This window comes from Eleutherodactylus coqui, chromosome 6 (genome assembly GCF_035609145.1).
Source record: "Eleutherodactylus coqui strain aEleCoq1 chromosome 6, aEleCoq1.hap1, whole genome shotgun sequence".
In the NCBI taxonomy this organism is placed as follows: domain Eukaryota; kingdom Metazoa; phylum Chordata; class Amphibia; order Anura; family Eleutherodactylidae; genus Eleutherodactylus; species Eleutherodactylus coqui.
This window is the reverse complement of record NC_089842.1, coordinates 145,339,428-145,360,350: the sequence shown is the minus strand read 5'-3', so window position 1 is coordinate 145,360,350 and position 20,923 is coordinate 145,339,428. Positions and strand designations below refer to the sequence as shown.

Genomic DNA, 20,923 nt, shown 5'->3' with positions numbered 1-20,923 from the left:
AGAGGGAATAGTATAACCTCTATGCACCTTTCTAGACCCAAACAATATTTGGTAGGACCTTGAAGAGATGTACAGGTTCGGAAGATTAACTGTAAAAGTAATAGGTCCCATTCAAAAACTGCAAGGAGCCTATGAGGGGACTCTCAGGAGGTGGGCGGCAGCCAACAGGCTGTTTTGGGGTCACTTGTTTTTAAACATTAGCCTCAACCCTGACTATAATACCATCTATTCTGCTCTAATGGCAGCCCTTGATACTGAGGTAAACAAGAATAGGCATTTTGGATTTAATGCACCAAGTTCCCATGGGAGACAGGAAGAACCAGAGGTGTCTGGAATTTGCTTATGCATCTCTTCATATGGCAGTAAACATGCATGATGGCCAACAGTGCTGGCATTGGAGTTGTAGTTAGAAAGGATCTCTGACCTTTAGTACTATATATAGTTGCAATCAAAATTACTCAACCCGGATTGCAAATTAGGTTTATTTGCCAAATTTACAAACTTGCAGCTGTTCTTAAGGGCGCCCACCCACTGGCGTTTGCGATTTTCGTGCGTTTTCCGCGCGTTTTTCGCAGCGTTTTCGCGGCTTTTTCGCGGCATTTTCGCGGCTTTTTGCGTTAATTTACATTGACATTCATGGGTGCATTAAGAGAAAAATAAGGACACATATGCAACTGACAGTTCCTATGTTAAAAATTGCAACGGACTGAAACAAAAAACGCCAGTGGACAGGAGTACATTCAAAACTAATTGCTCTTGAGAAAAAACGCAAAACGCAAAGGAAAAAAAATCGCCAGTGGGTGGGCGCCCTAAAAGAGCAATCAAACATTACCAATGCAAATAGGTCAAGACAACTAATATAACAAGTGGTTTTTGCAAATTCAGCACAAAATGCTAATAACTACTGCAATCTTAGAAATATTCAACCATCTGAATAGATTCCCTCATAAGAGCACACATTTGTAAATCAGATGTTGTCTCAAGCACACCTGATACCATTAAACAAGGTCTTCATTAAGGCTGATTTAGACACAACGATTTTCGCTCAAAAATTGCTTAAAGCCGTCTTGTGAGCGATAATCGTTGTGTCTAACTGCCCCGACATCGCGCAGTTTTTGTTTAACCTGTCATTGATCGCTGATCTTTCAGCATGCTGAAAGATCAGCGATCAGTTATCAGGAATTCACAGTGGGGTACAGCTGGTACTAAAGTTTCAGCTGTATCCCGCTCCCTGAAGACAGGTGGGGTATGAAGAACACAGCTGCCCAGCTCTGTTCTTCATTCCCCGCTCGGAGTGCTTGGCTGTATAATAGCTGGGCGCTCCTCGCAGAGAACAGATGGATGCAGAAGACAAGCGGCCCCGCATGTCTTCCGCAGCCCCCGCTCGGAGCGCAAGGTGATTGCTCAACGTTTGAGCGATCACCTTGTGCTGTAAAAAGCACACAATGATTATCGTTTAAAAATAATCGTTAATCGATAATCGTTGTGTCTAAACCAGGATTTAGTTATACCAGGTGTGCTTGAGATAAAACACATCAAGTACCTGGACTGACTGGGGCTTTGTCGACTGTGATGTTTGATTTCATGTTATAAATATGGCTAAGTCAAGAGAGTGGACCGAAAAGACAAGTGAAGAATGCTTTGCACAACCAAGGCAAAAGATATAAAAAGATAGCAAAGGCACTGAGTGTTCCTAAAGATATAGTTGGAAACATAGTTCTCAAGTTCAAAGTTAACATTGGCTACACTACGTGGACATGGCAGAAAGAGGATGCAGTCGCCAGATGTCCCCAGATTTTCTGAGGAGGCAGGCGGTCAAGACGAGGCAAGCAACGGTGATCCTTGAAATGTTTCTATTGGCAGCTATTCCTGTTTCGTCTTCCAATGTCTACTAATAGTGTTTTGCTTATGTTTGCACAACACTAGAAAGTGAGCACTTATACTTTGGATGATCATTTTACATGGTGTAAGCTTATTCACACTATGCGGTGCTGTCCTACTCTTTCTTTTTTATGTGATCCATTTTTTTGTATTACCAGGAAAACTCAGCACTCATTTTGCCGCTGTAATGTGATGGACATGCAATACAGTTGATGGACTTTCCTAGAAAAAGTTCTTTCTACTTCTATAAAGTTTCTTACCAGAAATCAAGCTGGAGATAATAAGTGGTAAAATTAACATTTTCAACATCCGCATGAGAATATCCCCTGGAAAGGAGATAAGGATGAGTATGTTTCCATCTAGCGGAGGAAGCAATCGAAGGAGACAACCAAAGATAGAACCAAAGATCACACCTAAGAATGAAAAGGAGGAAATATTTTATAAATTCGGCAACTGTCAAAAGGAAAAATACAACAGATATGAACCATGAACTGCACAGAGTTGTCCTTGTACATTATATTCATTTTTTTCTCTGTGAATAACTCTTAGGACGGGACTCCACTACAACTTTTTGCAGTGCGTCTTTCCAATTTGAACTCTGAAGTGAGAGCTGCTGCTGTCCACAGGAGTGCACTGAGTTACATGTAGCTCATTGTATTCCTCTAGACTGCAGCTCAAGGGAAGAGCTAAAATAGTTGACTGATTGTAACATAACATATCAAAAAGTGTGATTATATCACACAGACACATATGTGTTCATTCCAGGTATTAGGGCTCCCACCCACTAGCGTTTTTTTCTCCACTGCGATGCGAGAGTAAATGAAAACTCTCCCAGAGCAGTGCGAGAAATCGCAGCGATATCGCTGCGACAGTCTTTTCAATGGGGCCAGCGGCAGCAGCGCTAGCCCCATTGAAAAGATATGCAGAATGACGCGGACTTCTGCCACAGCTGTCACAGCTGTCACAGCTGTGGCAGCAGTTTCCTTCATCACCTCGGGGACCGCGGGGATGAAGGAACCCTCTGTCACAGCTGTGACAGCTGTGGCAGAAGTCAGCGGCATGCTATCCCATTGCTTTCAATGGAATCGGCACTGCTGCTGATCCCATTGAAAGCAGTGGTTTCTGACAAGCCCTGCAGAATGATTATCGGAGAAGGGCTTGAAATATAAGACCTTCACCGATAATCATAAAAAAGTGGTTAAAAAAATTATAAAAAGTTACTTACCTCTCCTGCTGTCAGCCACGTCCTCCGGCTGGCTCCCCGGAACTGCTACTGAGCTCTTTCAGCAGACGGAGATTTAAAAATCCCCGCCTCCTGAAAGGGCTGTGCGGATTGGCTGAGGGCTCAGCCAATAGAGCTACTGCTTAGCTATTGGCTGAGCGCTCAGCCAATGGCAGATAGCTCTTAGCTATTCATTCATGAATAGCTAAGATATTGCTATTCATGAATGAATAGCTAAGAGCTATCTGCCATTGATGAAGGAAACTCCTGTCACAGCTGAGTATGAAGTCAGCGGCATTCTCCATATCTTTTCAATGGGCCTAGCAATGCTGCCGCTGGCCCCATTGAAAAGACTGGCGATGTCGCAGCGATATCCCAGCGATTTTGGGATATCTGCCTGCGATGGAAGACTTTAACTTTAGAATCGCATCGCAGTGGAGAAAAAAACGCCAGTGGGTGCGAGCCCTTAGGCCTCATGTCCACGGGGAAAATCAGATCCGCTGCAGATTCTACATGTAGAATCTGCAGCGGGTCCCTCCTGCCCCGCGGACATGAGCGCCGAAAATAGCAATTTAAAAGAATTTACCTATCCGGCGCGGGCGACGAAGCTCTGCTCTTCCTCACGGCCGGATCTTCATTTTCGGCCGGCGGATGAATTCCTGACGCCGGCGGCACGTCGCCGGCACGTCGTCGACGTGCCGCGCGCATGCGCCGGGCACATCCGCCGAGCCGAAGCAAGGGAGATGCGGCCGTGAGGAAGAGAAGAGCTTCGCGGTCCGCTGCGGGTGAGTAAATGCTTTAAATTCCTATTTTAGGTCTCCCGCGGATCCGGACGGCTTCCATAGGCTTCAATAGAAGCCCGCGGGAGACCCGCATGAAAATGGAGCATGGTCCAGATTTTTTCATGCTCCATTTTTTTTAAAATCACTTTTATTGACGATCCGCGGGTATTTATGTACCCGCGGGTGGTCAATGCATCCCTATGGGGTGCGGATCTGCATGCAGGAAATCCGCTGCGGATCCTAAATCCTATTTTCCCCGTGGACATGAGCCCTTAGAGTTAGACTACAGATGTATACCTCGGATATTGAGGCTAGGCAACTGCAATACATATCAGGTATTGGTGCTAGACTTCTACTTTCCATCTCAAGTATTGGGATTAAAATAAAGATGTCTATCTGAGATATTGAGCCTACATCTGAGGTATTAGTACTAGTCTACGAATGTCCCTCTAAGCTATTTATGCTGGGTATCTGCTTACTACAGTATCAGATATTGTAGTTAGGTTACTGATGTACATCTCAGGTATTGAGGCGAGGTTGCTATGCTTTTTCTCAGGTTTTGGGGTAAGTTACATCTGTTTATCTCTACAAGTGTACTCTGTCTTAATCTGTTGATGCCAATCTTCCACATTAAGGGCTCAGTCAGATGAGTGTTTTTTTCACGCATGTATAGGTGCGTAAAAAAACCCGCCGGACACATGTGAAAAAAACGTGTGGCCGAAGCTAAAATTCGCTCATAAATAGTGCGGCCCCATTGAAAGCAATGGGAGAGGATCGCTATTACAGCCACAGCAGGGAATTCCTTGGATGTGAAACCCCTGGATGCTGTCACATACGGGGGTTTCACCTTGTTGAGCAGCAGCGTCGGCCCCATTGAAAACATAGGAAGATGCTCGCGGCAGCTGTGGGAGGGGATTCCTTCATCCCCGCGGGGAGTCCCCTCATCACTGAATACTGTGACAATGAATGGCTGTGATTGGTCACAGCACTCAGTCAATCAGAGGCAGTGCTTCCAGACGAAAATGAAGAAGAGTGCCAGGGCCCCAGGGAGAACATGCGCCAGAGCCAGACAGCGCTTTTAGGTGATGTATTTTTCGCGCAAAGCAATGCAACAGAGAGGAAGGCTCCATTTTAAAAATGCTGGTGTGAATTTTAAGCACTTCTAAAGGACAGACATTTGATCGCTTTCATTGGAACGCATTGGTTTTAATAGATCCTTTTTTTTAAATGTGCCTATACATGCATGAAAAATTCGCTTGTCTGACTGAGCCCTTACTGTGGTCAGTAAAATGCATCTCAACTTTTTCCATAAAAGGAAAAATGCAGAAAAGTGTAATACAGGTTTCACATTTCTGAGTTTAACTGAGCTGAGAAGCAATGGAAGAAATAGATGAGCTCCAGTAATTAACAAAAACAAAAGAATGGCTTTCAGAATTGAAACAAATCTTAAGAAAATCACTTTATTTGTTATTTTCAGATGAAAAAAAACATAATGGAGCAGATTTATTATTCAAAATGCGACAGTTTACTTGCACAAATTACACAAGAAAACTGTCTTACATGCTTTACACCACATTTACTTTCTGTTATTGGACACTTTCGGGCAGTTTTTCTGACTTGTCTGACAAAGGGGCGTAGCCAAAATTGCACCAAAATGCACCAAAATATTGGAGCTATTTTTACTGTAAACTAATAGGTGGCTTAAATTTAAGGCCCTTTTACACCAAAAGATGATCGCTCAAAAGATGGCTTTTGAGCAATCATTTTGCATAAACTACTAATTGGTACTAATGCCAATTAGTAGCTTATTAATGTGTGGGAGCCATAGGGAGCTGTAATCAGAGAACAGCGGGTGGTTTGTTCCCTGAATATATTCCCTTTGTTGTGCTGCGGGGCTGACAACTGAGACAATGTTATCAGCGCTTCCTGCGGAGAACACAGCATGAAGCCCCTGCTATCGGCTCTTCTGCCGAACAATGGATTTTATGCCAAACATTAAATCAGCGTTCGGCATTAAAGTGAAAGATGGGCACATTTACACAGAACGATTATCGCTCAAAAGGTTGCTTTGGAGCGAATGTTGAGCGATCACCATTGTGTGTAAAAGGGTCTTTAGACAACACAGTCTTAAAATGAAACAGATTACTCATTCAGCAGAGCCACTGTGATAAATCTGGCGCATTTGAAAACTGTCTAGTCTAACTTTGCACTGGCTAACATTTGGACAGTATTTGTAAATAGACCCTAATAAGGTTATGTTCACGTCTGCGTTCTGGAAAGAAGACACATGTTCAGCCTATTATCCTGGAATATGGATCCAGAGGAAGGCAAAAAAAAACAGGTAGAAGCCAATTCTCATTTTAGGGAAAAAAATTCCTTCCCAACTTCAGATCTGGCAATGAGAATAACTCCCTGGATCAACAACCCTTCTGAATTAATCAGTGACTATAACATGTCATATTGTAACACTCAAGAAAGACGTCCAGGCCCCGTTTAAATGTTTTTACCGAGTTTCCCATAATTTGTCCTCAGGCAGAGTTCCATAGTCTCACTACTCTTACAGTAAAGAACCCCACTCTATGTTTGCGTAGAAATCTTCTCTCTTCTAAAGGTAGAGGAATAGTAACATAGTATGTAATCTTATCCATTTTTAATTGATTCTATTTTTTTCTCTTTTCAAAATTCGAAAAACGAATCATCTAAATGTTGCAAACTGAAGCAAACAGATCTGGAATACTAACAAAAAGCATCTACAACAGCACTCCTCAAACTACCAATGCAGGGAGGTAGAGGGGGATGCACGCCAAGGAAACGGATCAGGAGTTTTGATCCACAAACCTAACAGGCTCAAAGTGAATAAAGTCCAAGGCAGCATCAGTTGGTGCAGTTAAAATACATCTATGTCGGATGTGTCATTTATTGCACACCACAACCAGCAGCAACGTTTTGACCCAAATGTTTGCTTGACAAAGACCCTGCAACATTTGGGTTGAAATGTTGCTGCTGGTTGTAGTGCGCAATAAAGGACACATCTGACACGGATGTATTTTAACCGCACCAACTGATGCTGCTTTGGACTTTATTCACTATGAGGCCTCATTCAGACAAGCATGTGTTTTGCGCGCGCATAATGAACACTTCTAAAAGAACCGAAGGGTTCCTATAGAAGCGTTCATATGCGCGGAATTTGAAGCGCGCGTAGAACATAAGTGTTCGTTTTGCCGGAGTTTCCATTGACTCCTATGGAGGCAGGAATTTTAAATATAAGCCCTACCCTGAAACCATCCCCAGATGTAAAAAAATACATAAATTAACTCACCTAGAAGTGCTTCTCCCCGATCCCCGGCAGTCTTCTTCTCTATTCTGGTGGCCGGGCATCGAAAAATCCCCGCCTCCAGAAAGCGCTGCATGTGATTGGCTGAGCGCTGTGACAAATCAGAGGCAGCGCTCAGCCATTCATTGAATGACAGCTGAGCACTGCCCCTTTTCAATCCCCGGCCAACAGAATACAGAAAAAGACTGCCAGGGACCACAGAGAAGATCCAGACACTTAACTTTTTAAAAAAATCTACAGCTAGGGATGATTTTCAGGGTAGGGCTTATATTTCAACTCCCACCAATCCCTGAAAATCATCGCTGCAGGGGTTGCCTTAATCTTATTGCTTACAATGTGGGCAGCAGCAGCGCCGGCCCCATTGAAAGCAATAGGATAGCATTGGGGTCTTCTGCCACAGCTGTGACAGCTGTGGCAGGGGGTTCTTTCATCCCCGCTGGAGTCCCATCATCACTGAAGACTTATGCGTTTTCCGCATAAGAGAGGAGCACATTTTTTTTGCGCACATAGGCGCTCAAAAAAACACGCTCATCTGAATCGGGCCTCAGCCAGATCTGGAATTTTGATGGATCAGTTAGGTTTCGTTTCCATCTGTATTTTATTCATTATGATCAGTTTTAAACTGATCCTTTTTTAAAAAAAGTTAGCCTCTAGTTTTATAACAGCACATGCACAATATGATTAAACAGATCCATTAACCAGAAGCCCAAGCAGATAATAACTGAATAATTTCTGTTTGTGTCGTCCTTCTCTTATTGAATACATTGTGAAAAATTGGAAAGTTCTATTGTGTTCGTGTTCCATTTTTTGGGGCTGGAAAAAATCTTGCCCTTTAATCTTTCATTTCCATCAAAAAACAGAAACAGATATAACGGAAGCAAACTGAAGCAAAATAAGTCACATTAAAATTTATGGGGATTTCACTGGACATGTTTTTTCCTTTTTTTCTGTACTTAGGATGGAACAGAAAAATGAAATGCTGATGTAAACTCAGCCCAGCATATATTACATAACGAAGTGTAATTCATGCTGACACATCAAAACTATGTGACCAATTTATAACAAAACAGAAGTAGTAGTGCAGCATCCAAGGAGCAGGCCCTAGCCTAGGAGACAACAGGGATTAGTGGTAGGCTCTTGTCACGGTGGCTCTACCATCTCCCACAGCCAGCGACCCATCCAGCAGAGCCTCAGGCAGGCTATTAAAGATGGGGCAACCGGGGACTTAGTTACCTGGTTTCTTCTTCTGGATTGTGATTGTTCCCAGCAAGAGAAACCACGTAATCTTGTAGATATGATACCTTTTAATGGCTAACAAAGATACATGATGTAATAGCGAGCCTGCGAAACAACGCAGGGTTCTTCTTCAGGCTGGATTCACACAGGGCGGATTTGCCGCGGTTCTGCCGCAGCAGATCTGCCCGCGGCAAAACCGCCTGCGGCCGCTAATCTCGGGGTTAGCCAGCCATGTGGACGAGGTTTCTCAGAAACCTCGTCCACACGGGACGGCTAATCCGCTGCGGTAAATCCGGTTGAAACCGCAGCTGCGGCCGCCGCAGCCGCAGTTTCAAAAGAAGCAGCATGTCTGTTTACAGTCGGTTTTTTGTTTATTTATGTTACGGCCGCGCTCTCCTCTATGGGAGAGCCGGCTGCAACGGAAAAGCATGCGGCCGGACCGCTTCAAAGCCGCCGCGGCTTAAACCGCGGCAGTTCTCCTGGCGGAAATCTCGCAGTTTTTGCTGCGGCCAAACCGTGAGATTTCCAACGAAAATACGCCCCGTGTGAACCCAGCCTTAGGCTTATGGATTGGATCTGAAGAGGCATGGATATTTATACACACTTATAACATACATACTTATGACAAGGCACATATATGGATGTGATTAGTTTGCACTTAAAAGGAATTCTGCAACAGCAAACAAACTTTTTTTGTCTAGGCACTGATAGCGGAGTGAAAGTTTTATGGTCCCTAAATCACTGTTGGGGGGGGGGGAGGTCGGCAGGCTAGAATTGCTACAAGAGGGACACAAACATTTTTAGCTAAACACTGATAAGGGAGTGAGAGCTTATGGTCCCTGAATTACTGTTGATGGGGGCCTTATCTGTGTAATAAATGTCTCACACTTCCCATTCACACATAAATCCTGGGGAACTATTTAACCCAGTATTCAGCGTGTCAAAGGTTGTTATCAACTTATATTCCCAAATTCTTCTGTGGTTTTGTGACTTTAAACCATCCTTCAATATCAAAACTCTCATATCTCCTATGTTATGTCCATGGTTAGAGAAGTGCTCAGCCACAGGCAATTCTCATTTTCTGTGTTTAATCGTGTGGCAATGAGACCTCATCCTCACTTTCAGTCTTTCCCCTGTTTCTCCGACATGAAGACCCTCAACAGGACATTTACTGCACAGGATCAGGTACACAACATTGGACGAGGAACACGTAAATGTCCCTGGGATCTTATAGTCCTGTTGTTTGTTGGGGATCCGTATCCTGTCCGCAGTCAGTATATGTGAGCAGGTCTTGCAGCTCCTTACATTACAGGGATAAGTTCCTTTTTGTGTGTCAGAGGGTAATGCACTCCTGATTATAAAGGTCCTCAAATATGGGGGCTGCCTGTAACACAGAAGCGGAGGGTCTGGGAATATGGTTTTCAGACGGTCATCCTTTCTCCTTAGGAAGATCACAGAGCACTTGAAAACAAAGCCGGGAACGGTCGGCAATGTTGCTTTACTTGAAATGCAAGATTTAACAGTTCCAAAGTACACAAGTCCAATACAGCCAGGCTTTAGACAGAATTAGTAGTGAGACAGGGAGGCAGAACACAGGATGAATACCGGGCCCACAGTCTTAGTTATCTGTGTAGCTCCACTCCTGGAAAACCACGCACTCTTTCCTCTCCAGACTTGTCAACACTCACTTGTCAGACGCTTCTCAATGCTGCATGGCAAACTCCTCTTGCTCACAGAGGCTGGTGGTTATCCAATGGTCTCCCGAGATTAGACAAAATCCAATGGAGATGGGTGATACCTTTCCTTCTCCTCCATTCCTAGTAGTGTAGGCCAGACTACTTGCAGACTGTTCTCTTCAACAGCCACTCCACTCACTTACTCTTACTGACTGACAGACTGACTTACTGACTAACTGACTTGCACTCACATTCTGCAAAACATTAATATATCACATGGTGAGGTGACCACAGACTCACAACACAAAAAGGATACATTTCCAGACAGAGACGGCTCATGCCGACATTAACTCTTTCAGTGCTGGAGAGGTGCACCATACATACTTCATGCACACAAAAGTTACTGACAATACAAATGCACAAGACAAACATAAAAGACATTCTAAAGTGGCCTGGGCCACTACAGTAGGAACAAACGAGTGACAGAAAGATAGGATTGTTCCGTTTTTAATGTTACATGTATTGATGAAAGAAAGACAATAAGTAACTAATGCATTTTAATACCAAGATCTGTGTGTCATTATTGTTCTTCCTGTGCCTTCTGGCTGGTAGAAAATCTGTGCCCTACACAGCCCTAATAATAGCATGGCAAAGCAGCACACAGGCAGGGAAAGTCACATTTAGAATCATGAAATCAGAGGCATAACTTGAAGCTGCTGGACCTCCTTGAAAAATCTGTCACAGGGCCCCCAATTATAACACTTCATTTATAGTACTGGTCTCCCCATATAGGAAAGAAAGACCTTTTCGGCTTCCCAAGACTCCAGTGCCAGGGTGCAACTGTACCCTCTGCACTCCCTATAGTGATGCTCCTGCATGAACTAGTATATGTGTCATTAAAGACTTGTTTGAGTATAAGAAAAAGGTACTGTTGTATCTTGTCCACAGCACAAGTGTGGGTGGAGACCTAGTGATGGGCTGTATCCGCCCAGTGAACGCCCCCAATCTACTGATTGGCTACCTGGAGCAAGGTCCTAGCAGCATGGGGACTGAGTTGTGGCTGGGATAGAGGGTTAGGCTTACGGTTAGTTTAAGTGTTAACCTTACATTATAAGCTGTAAATGCTTCCATGTGAGAGCTGGGCCGCTTTAACATAGAAGCATTTACAGCTAATAATGTAAGCCTAACACTGAAATAAACCCTAACCCTTCATCCAAAGGCATGGAGAGAGCAGCTCCCACTTCAGCGGCGCAGGAGGACAGGAGCAGCGCCACGCAGGAGGATGACCACACCAGATATGCCTTCAGCAGCTCAGGAGGAGGACGGGAGCACAGATTACTGGGCCCATGCCACTGCAGCCACGGAGACTGACAGCGTAGGAGCCGTGAGCGGACAACGGAGACCGCGGCAGGTGAGTGGCAAGACCCGGGAGGCCAAAAGTGACAGGAGCCGTGAGGGGAGACTGGAGGACCACAGGACAAAAGAGAGCGGCGGGGTGACTGACAGGAGCCGCGAGAGGCAGGAGGCTGGAGGATTGGGGTCACCATGGAGTGCTCACAAAACAAAGTGGCGAAGGGGTGAGTGAGGAGTAGGCAGTGCAGCTGCATGGAAACCCATCGGCTAAAGTGAGAACCTCCTGCAGCGCATGGAAAACCCAACAGCTACAGTGAGAACCTCCTGCAGCCAATCAGGAACTGGGGCGTCACCTGGCTGTTAAGCAGCCTAACCCTTGTCTCCACCCATCACTTCCGTTGGAGACAAGATACAACAGTACCTAGGAAAAAAAAGTTAAAGGCCAGGAAGGTGATAAAATAAGAAAGACAGTATACTCACATGTCTTCACCCCCCCAGGACCCAGCTGAACCATTTCCACTGTCCTGTCCTCATCCCCGTCCATGGACAGCCATAAGAAATCAGATGACGGCTGTGACCAATCAGAGGCTGCAGTATTATCATCTAAACTCCTGGCATCATTGCTCACATCCTGGGCACCATGATGCCAGGAGATGGTTGTGGCCTCTGATTAGCCACAGAGGTCGTCTGACTTCCGGTAATGGAGGATGGGACGGGCAGTGGTAACCGCTCAGCTGGGATGCATTGTTAAGATATTGGTGGGTCTGGATTGGAGTCTAATTGTCTGGAGGCAGAGAGTTGAGAGCAGTGAAGATGTTTGGTAACAGTTTTCAGTAAGGTAGCTTGTGAAGTGATCACTATGTAGTGGATAATCAGCATGGTTATGGGAATAGTCTAGGAAAGAGAATCCCCTGGGGTATGAGACTGGAGCGAGGCAAACTGTTCATAATACTGAAGAAAAAGAAGTAAGCTTTCCTTGTGAGCTTTAATAGGCCAAAACAGGAAGCAAGCTGGCTTGTGCAACAGGCAATTTAGGTCATCTTGGTTAAGGGCAGGTTTAAGGCAAAATGGTAGACTCCAGAGGTACAGAGTAAAAAATACTGCTAAATTCTTTTAAGCATGAACAGCAGCCAGCCACTACATGTACCCAGCTTTGCCCAAGTTGATTTGGTACAGGTGTTTACCCGTTGTTCGCATGGAAAGTTTTATGAAGTCATGGTTACTTCAGAGGAACCAAGGAATAAAATATGTTCACCATTTTACATGGTTCTTGAATTTCTCAAGAAGGCCTGCAAAGAATGCCTCCACGACCTAAAGTTTCTGAGAAAAAAACTATCTCATGTATTAAGGTTTTTCTCAGATTTTTGCACTTTTAATTGAATAATCACGTTGCATCACCTTTACTTTTTCCTATTTAGGACCTAATTAGAGATGAGCGAGCATACTCGCTAAGGACTATTGCTCGATCGAGCATTGTCCTTAGCGAGTATCTCCCTGCTCGGGAGAAAAGGTTCGGGTGCCGGCGCGGGTGACAGGTGAGTTGCGGCAGTCAGCAGGGGGGAGAGAGGGAGGGAGAGATCTCCCCTCCGTTCCTCCCCGCTCTCCCAGGGAGCTCCCTGCCCGCCGCCGGCACCCGAATCTTTGCTCCCGAGCCGGCAGGTTCTCGCTAAGGGCAATGCTCGATCGAGCAATTGCCCTTAGCAAATATGCTCGCTCATCACTAGACCTAATCAATGGTTGTGCCAAATTTCAAGTTTGTATGACACCGAGAAGTTAGAGAATTAGTGACAGTCAGTGAGTGAGTCAATCAGTGAGGGTTTTCGCATTTATATATATAGATATATATTATATATGTGGATATATCTCCATATATACATTAGGGCAAATGTACTCTGTTCGTTCTCTCTCTCTCTCTCTCCCTATATATATATATATATATATATATATATATATAATGACCCATGTTTGCTATTCAAGCATAAAATGTTTAGCAAAATGGTTGTTGTGAATCTCTCTTTCTTTCTCCTGCCTCTCTTCTCTCTCCTCTCTCTACCTTTCTCTCCACTCTCTCTCTTCTCTCTGTCTTTTCTCTCTGTTGGCCAGTTAGTGCAGCCACCACAGCAGTACAGTATACACAATCCCAGCTCCCGGCTGCATTCCAGCCCACAGGTTAGACAGTGGCTTCCGGGGCACCCCACACATCCCCCGGACACTGGCTGTGTAAGCAAAGGTCACACATTGCGCACCGCGGTCCGCAGTGCTGACAACGAAGCAGATGCTACAGCCCTCCGACCACTGCCGCTGCCTACACACTAATGGCCATGTGAGTTAGGCGGGTGGCACAGACACTGCCGGCTCCAGACATTTTCTTTGACCTATTTCATGTCAAGTGCTAATTGTGGAAGAGCCTAACGGCGGGCAGAGTTAAAGGTTTCTGGAAAAGCTATGGCTGATCACTAGAGATGAGCGAGCATACTCGTCCGAGCTTGATGCTCGTTCGAGTATTAGAGTGCTCGAGATGCTCGTTACTCGAGACGAGCACCACGCGGTGCTCGTCTGGATTAAACGAGCACTGACCATTGAATTCAATGGAGCCGGCAATACAGCCGGCTCCATTGAAAGCAATGGGCTGCCGGCTAGTGCGGGATGAATTTTCGGGAAGGGCTTAAAAATATAAGCCCTTACCTGAAAATCATCCTAAAATGTGTAAAAAGTAAAAAAAAAATATGCTCACCTTATCCCGGCAGAACGATGTTAGCCCACTGAATTCAATGGAGCCGGCAATACAGCCGGCTCCATTGAAAGCAATGGGCTGCCGGCGAGCGCGGGATGAATTTTCGGGAAGGGCTTAAATATATAAGCCCTTCCCTGCAATTCATTCAGAAATGTGTAAAAATAAAAAAAATATATATACTCACCTGCTCCCGGCAGACGGAGTTCAGCCGTGGCCGGCGACAGTTCTCCTGAACTGCTCTCTGTAGTATTCAGCAGCCGGGGATTTAAAATCCCCGCCTGCTGAATGAGCTGCCTCTGATTGGTCACAGCCTGACCAATCAGAGGCAGATCTCACTCACACCCATTCATGAATTCATGAATGGGTGAGTGAATGCTGCCTCTGATTGGCTCAGCGCAGCTCTCAGCTGAATGACAGCAGTTCAGCACCACAGTGCAGGGGACAGCAGGAGAAGACGCAGCTGTGCCCCGGCAGCTGAAGGGAGGTGAGTATCTATTTTTTTTGTTTTTTAAATCACTTTTAATTTATTTCCAGGGAATGGCTTATATGTAAAGCCCTTCCCTGAAAAAGAATTCAGGTGTGCCAGCGGACCATTGTCTTCAATGGAGTCGCCGGCAGCAGCAGCGGCTCCATTGAAGAGAATGCCTGCATTTTTATTCTTTTTTACACTAAAATCTTTCTTTTTCAGGTAAGGGCTTATATTTTTAAGCCCTTCCCAAAAATTCATCCCGCGCTCGCCGGCAGCCCATTGCTTTCAATGGAGCCGGCTGTATTGCCGGCTCCATTGAATTCAATGGGCTAACATCGTTCTTCTCTGCCACAGCTAGTTCTTCTCTGCCACAGCTATTACAGCTGTGGCAGAGGAGAACGATCTTAATGCTGACATAATTTTTTTTTTTTTTTTACACATTTTAGGATAATTTTCAGGTAAGGGCTTATATTTTTAAGCCCTTCCCGAAAATTCATCCCGCGCTCGCCGGCAGCCCATTGCTTTCAATGGAGCCGGCTGTATTGCCGGCTCCATTGAATTCAATGGGCTAACATTGTTCTTCTCTGCCACAGCTGTTACAGCTGTGGCAGAGGAGAACGATCGTTATGCTGACAGTGGGGGGGGGGTCTCACTCTTGCCACTATTGTGGCTTAATAGTGAGACCTCGGAGCCCGAAATGCAGTCCTGCATGTTGCTCCTCGCCTGCCCTATCCATTTCTGTGTTTTTTACATGACTTTGGTGATTTGCTAAGATTTTCACAAATGAAAACCTTAGCGGAGCACCAGTCATATACAAAAATGCTCGAGTCACCCATTGACTTTAATGGGGTTCGTTACTCAAAACGAACTCTCGAGCATCACTGAAAGTTCGACTCGAGTAACGAGCACTCGAGCATTTTGGTGCTCGCTCATCTCTACTGATCACGTTTTAGTGGGAGGAAAGTGTTGGCGCCTGCGCAGTGAGAGCAGCGAAGGGGTGTTGTCCCCCTCTCTGGAACAGCAGCCTAGGACTGTAAGCGGCAGGAGGAGAGCTCCACGCTGATATTTAACATAGAAACTTTGACCTTGCCTGACGGGTCACTGGGAATGTATCCAACTCCAATTTTATGATTTTACGGCGGTGGTGAGCATGTCCCAAACTAATGAAACCAAAATCATCCACCAAAGGTCACGCAGAGTGGTCAAAGTGTGGTGCAAGAAAAAGCCAGTAGGGTTTATTATATTAGATATATATCTCCCTATAATAATTTATACACATATGAAGTTTATGTAGAATTAGCTGATTAATAATTACTAAACACTGCTGGTGTATAAGCTTAGGAATGTATATGTACTAACTAAATAATGATCCTAGAAATAGGTAACATGCAAGTATTCCCAGAGAAGAGTTAACTCTAGAGAGCTTATAGCCCAACCAAACAACGACCCGGAGGAAAGTTCTGCCTTCAGACCAACGGCACTGCACATATTGAGTTTTAAGGACCAATGATAACAAATGAATTGTAATAAACTATACATATTCATAAGCAAGGAATATCTTAATAATGTCTTTGTCTAAAACCTATAAATATTACCATCGGTTCCCAAAATAATGTAGAAATTGTCTTAATTACACAAGTTCTGTGTGACTAGTCAATAATTTTGTGAGCAACTCATAACTCAACTCTTTGAATTCGGAAAGTAAGAATATACCTATAGCGCTCCATTGGGCTAACACTATCCGAGTGTATAGTGATTATATTCTATATTTCAGCTTGGGACCAGTAACCTTTCACAAGCACCTCATCTTCCCATGTCTAGGTGTAGCCCAGTTACACTTATTTTTCTGGTAAAATACTTCAGTAGGTAGGGAGGAAAAGGAAATGGATACAAGAGAGTAACATGACTGTCGGATCTGACTACATATAGTCAGTAGTCTGTTACTGCACTGTGGAGACACATAGATCTGCATGGGTGTTGTAGACACAAAATAGGAGGACATTTTGAATCAATTTTGCTTCAAGTTGCATCATACATACTGAATATTAAAGCAGCAATGCATTATCAGCAATAAACAACAACAAGGCCCTTAACCATCAGGTACGATTTATTCATAAGTTTAATTATGTATTAACCCCCTAACAGTCACATTAAAATTGGAAAAGCCCTCTTGAAAATGTCCCTCTTGAATTCACGTAAATATATTTGGCACAGAACTCATCCGTCTTAAGTTTATTTTTAACCCATTGGTGAGATAACTAGTTTTAGCCTTAAAAATCCCCAAATCATTTCCCCTTTTGTATTCCAGTAGTCAGAATTTTATTTTTTTGTCAATGTCACTTTGTATTTTGTCTGATGAGTTCTAGTTTTGTAGCACTCAGTTTTGGGTAAATATAGTATAATGCATTGAATAACGTTATTAATTTTTAGCTGCAGGGAAATGGAAAGAAAAGGTATTTTGTTATTTTTGGAGGGGAGTTATTTTTTCGACGTTCACCACGTGGCATTAATATTATGTTAACTCTAATCTACTGGTCATTATAGAGATTTAATTATGTATTACTACTATTGCACAATATAAGCTATTTTAGTTTTATAAAAAGACTTGAGGGCTTGTTTTTTGCAAGATGACTTCTAGTTTTTATTTGTACCAGCTTTGATTAGTCTTCATTTCCGTTTTGGGGAAGCAAGATAAACAGAAAACAGCTATTTTGCCATTTTTTAGATAATTTTTTATGCTGGATAAATAATGCAATATTTTATAGCAGGGCCGTTTAGTGATGTGACAATACCGATTATATGTAGATTGTTTTGTTCTATCTATTTTTTCAATATTTGAAGCATTGTGTACAGGGAAAAAAACTTTTAGTTTTCTTTCTACAAAAATGTTTCGACATAAAACTCCTGTGTGTGGCACCAGAGAGCAAATATGTCCCATAGACTTAACATTGTAACTTTCAACCTGCCTCATAAGTCCCTGAATGGATTAAACTCACATTTGAAGATTTTACGGCAACGGTGAACATGTGTGTCATCTAATGACACCAACATCATACACCAAAGTTACAGCAAAGGGTCAAAGTGTGGTGCAAGAAAAATTTTTATAGAAAAAGTTAGAACAGTGCTCCACTTGATACAAATGAGATGAAAGTACCAAAAGATAAATCGGGACTTAGCCGGTGACCGGTGGAGTTCCTGTATGGGAAACCCCACTAGCACCTCCACATGTAGAAATTTATAAATGAGACTTCTTTGTCTTTCCTCTATCCTGAGTAAAAAAAAAAAGGACCCAAAATACAGCGCTCCCGAGGACGGACTGCCAAGAAATCTCTGTAACATACAAGTCTTCTTTATTCTAATGCAACGTGTTTTGTCGCTCACAGACGTGACTTCATCAAGCATACAACCATATAATACATCTCCATATCTTTATAGCATGAAACTTTACTCACATGAACGCCGGCATATGCGAAGACTACCACTTCCAGGTTCCCCAAGCTCCGGGTGAAACCGGCTATTAACTGGCTATTATAAAACATTGAATACATGTATTTATTCAGTACAGGGATTGGGTCTGAGAGTGACGTCATTACGTCCAATATAGAGCACATGATGTGGTAACGTTCATCTCTGCGTTCCACGGTACGTAGTGCCATGTATCACGTTTCACCCGGAGCTTGGGGAACCTGGAAGTGGTAGTCTTCACATATGTCGGCATTCATGTAAGATGTAAGATATGGAGATGTATTATATGGTTGTATGCTTGATAAAGTCGTGTCTGTGAGGGACGAAACGCGTTGCATTAGAATAAAGAAAACTTGTATGCTACGGAGATTTCTCGGCAGTCTGTCCCTGGGAGCGTAAGTGATTGTTTTCCCTTTTATCAGTATCCAGTAACTGAGAATGACCAATTCCGGCCCAGCTGTATGCATTGGCCAAGGATGGTTGAGAATTATGGAAACAGCTGAACTGCCTTAGTTACGGAAAAAGCGTAGCACAGCCTGCTCAGCTGTCTCTGTATTCCTGGGCATCTCCGTCACTGCATGCCAAGAGGTATTGTTATTTCAACCAATCATGGCTGAAATGGGAATACCCTATGAATGGAGTAACAGATGATGAAAAATATTCTGCAGCCACAGATGTTGTCCCTCATGGCAGCTTCCAAGAGGCATTTTCCAGCAGGATTATGCTCAGCCACACACAGCAAGGATGTCACAGAAAGACCTCCACAACATTGCTAATAGAAAATGTATGGGACCATCTAGGATGCGGACTTCCACAGTCTATGAGTTGGTGCGATTTGGTGGTTCAATTACAGCAAATATTGAGCGATATGCTACAGGATACCATGCAGAACTTGTATTCCTCCATGCCTGCCTGTATCACATCTTGCTTCAAGCTAGATGCGGTCCAACAGGGTACTAGAGTCTCCATGCCCGCCTGTATCCCATCTTGCTCCAAGCTAGAGGTGGTCCAACAGGGTATTAGAGCCTCCATGCCCGCCCGTATCATATCTTGTATGAAAGCTAGAAGCAGCCCAACAGGGTACTAGAGCCTTCATGTCCACCCATATTGCATTTTGCTCCAAGCTAGAGGCACCCCAACAGGGTACTAGAGCCTCCATGCCCGCCAGTATCACATCTTGTGTACAAGCTAGAGGCGGTACAACAGGGTACTAGACCCTCCTTTCAAGAGTTCAGTTTTCCGCAATAAATTATCCTTTTGCGTTGATATTGTAATCACTTACTTATATCAATGCTACAATCACACATATAAGTTTCATTTAATTCTGACAACTCCTTCTTAAGGCCTATTTACACTGGACGAGTGTCGGGCAAACCTTGTCCCTGTATCCCTGCGCTCCCATACTCCTACACGGAACTAGCAGGGCTGGCTCGCACACGGAGCGGCCAGCAGGGGCGTGGGGCAGTGCAGGAGATTTCTCTCCTCTCACTCCCCCGCCCCCCTCTAATGAGATATACAGCGACCGTTCGCTATTGAGTAGCAGCTGTTTAAACTGCATGATCGCTCATCTTTTATGATGCATAAAAGATGAGCGATGAAGATCATCGCTCATCGTTCAGTTTAAACAGCCGCCGTTCAATAGCGAACAGCCGCTGTATATCTCATTGGAGAGGGGTGGGGGAGCGAGAGGAGAGAAATCTCCTGCACTGCCCCACCCCCCTGCTGGCCGCTCCGTGTGCGAGCCAGCCCTGCTAGCTACCGTGCAGGAGCACGGGAGCGCGGGGATACAGGGACAAGGTTCAGCTTTATTAACTTGAATGGTGCTGAGCTGCAATACAACAAACAGCCCATAGATAATAGTGGCACTGTTTCTGGGGAAAAACAGCCATGTTTTTTGATTTCTTATATTAGTGAGAGACTGAATAATACAGAAATGACCATCTATAACATACCAAACTACACTTACCAGCTATTGTTAAAATTAAGAGTAGATTCCGTCTAAACCAGCTACAGTGCTTTGTCCAGCATGGCTTAGGAAACTCTTCGAGACTCATGTGATGTCCATCAGAAATGGGAACCTCAATGTGATTCGTCATCCTAAGTTAACTAGCCAATGGCAACAGCCAGGGTAGAACCTATAAAAAGAGCAACAATGGATTTAAGGCATTGTTACAAACATGAACAATAAACATTACCATTCCATATGGTACAATGAAGCTTTTTGTAAATGAGATAGAAACTAGTTATCACAAGGAAATTTGTGACTATATAAAAGACATACTGTAAGTCTCGGCATATTATTTGACTTCTAATACACACATTTTCCAAAAGAACTAGTATTATCACCAGAAATGGCTGATTATATACAGGTACATCAGAAATCATTTTTAGAACCATTATCATTTAAAATGTATAGGAATATTATATTTATAGTCCACTGTTCAGCCCTAGAGAGATAGCAGGGGCCACACGCTGTGTTCTCCACGGGAGCAGCTGATTACATTGTATTCAGCTGACAGCCTGTGTGAAGACAATGCAGCTGAGTGCAAAGTCCAGACCATACCCTGGGATTTGCAAAAAGCTGCTGGAGTCTCACTTACATGCACATGAAGGTAATAAACTGCTAATGGACACTAGCAGTTTATGCAAAACAATCGCTAAAACTGTCAATCTTTCAATCATGTGAAAGATTGTTTTTGCAACTAAATGGGCCTTTAAACTGTATAGATACAGAGCAAATTGAGCGAATTAGTAAATTTATTCAACTGAAA

The 20,923-nt window shown here is 43.9% G+C and overlaps 1 protein-coding gene across 1 annotated transcript in view; it reads right to left on the bottom strand.

Annotated features, from left to right (window-relative positions):
* The window catches only part of LOC136631490 (excitatory amino acid transporter 2-like), a 58,790-nt gene extending 38,542 nt beyond the window's left edge, over positions 1-20,248 (bottom strand). The window contains exons 1-2 of the mRNA XM_066605791.1: positions 20,119-20,248; positions 2,142-2,294 (exon numbers count right to left, since the gene is read on the bottom strand). Of these exons, the coding sequence (XP_066461888.1) occupies positions 2,142-2,294; positions 20,119-20,248 (283 nt within the window). The remainder of the gene's footprint in view (positions 1-2,141; positions 2,295-20,118) is intronic.
* Between the last annotated feature and the right edge of the window lie 675 nt (positions 20,249-20,923).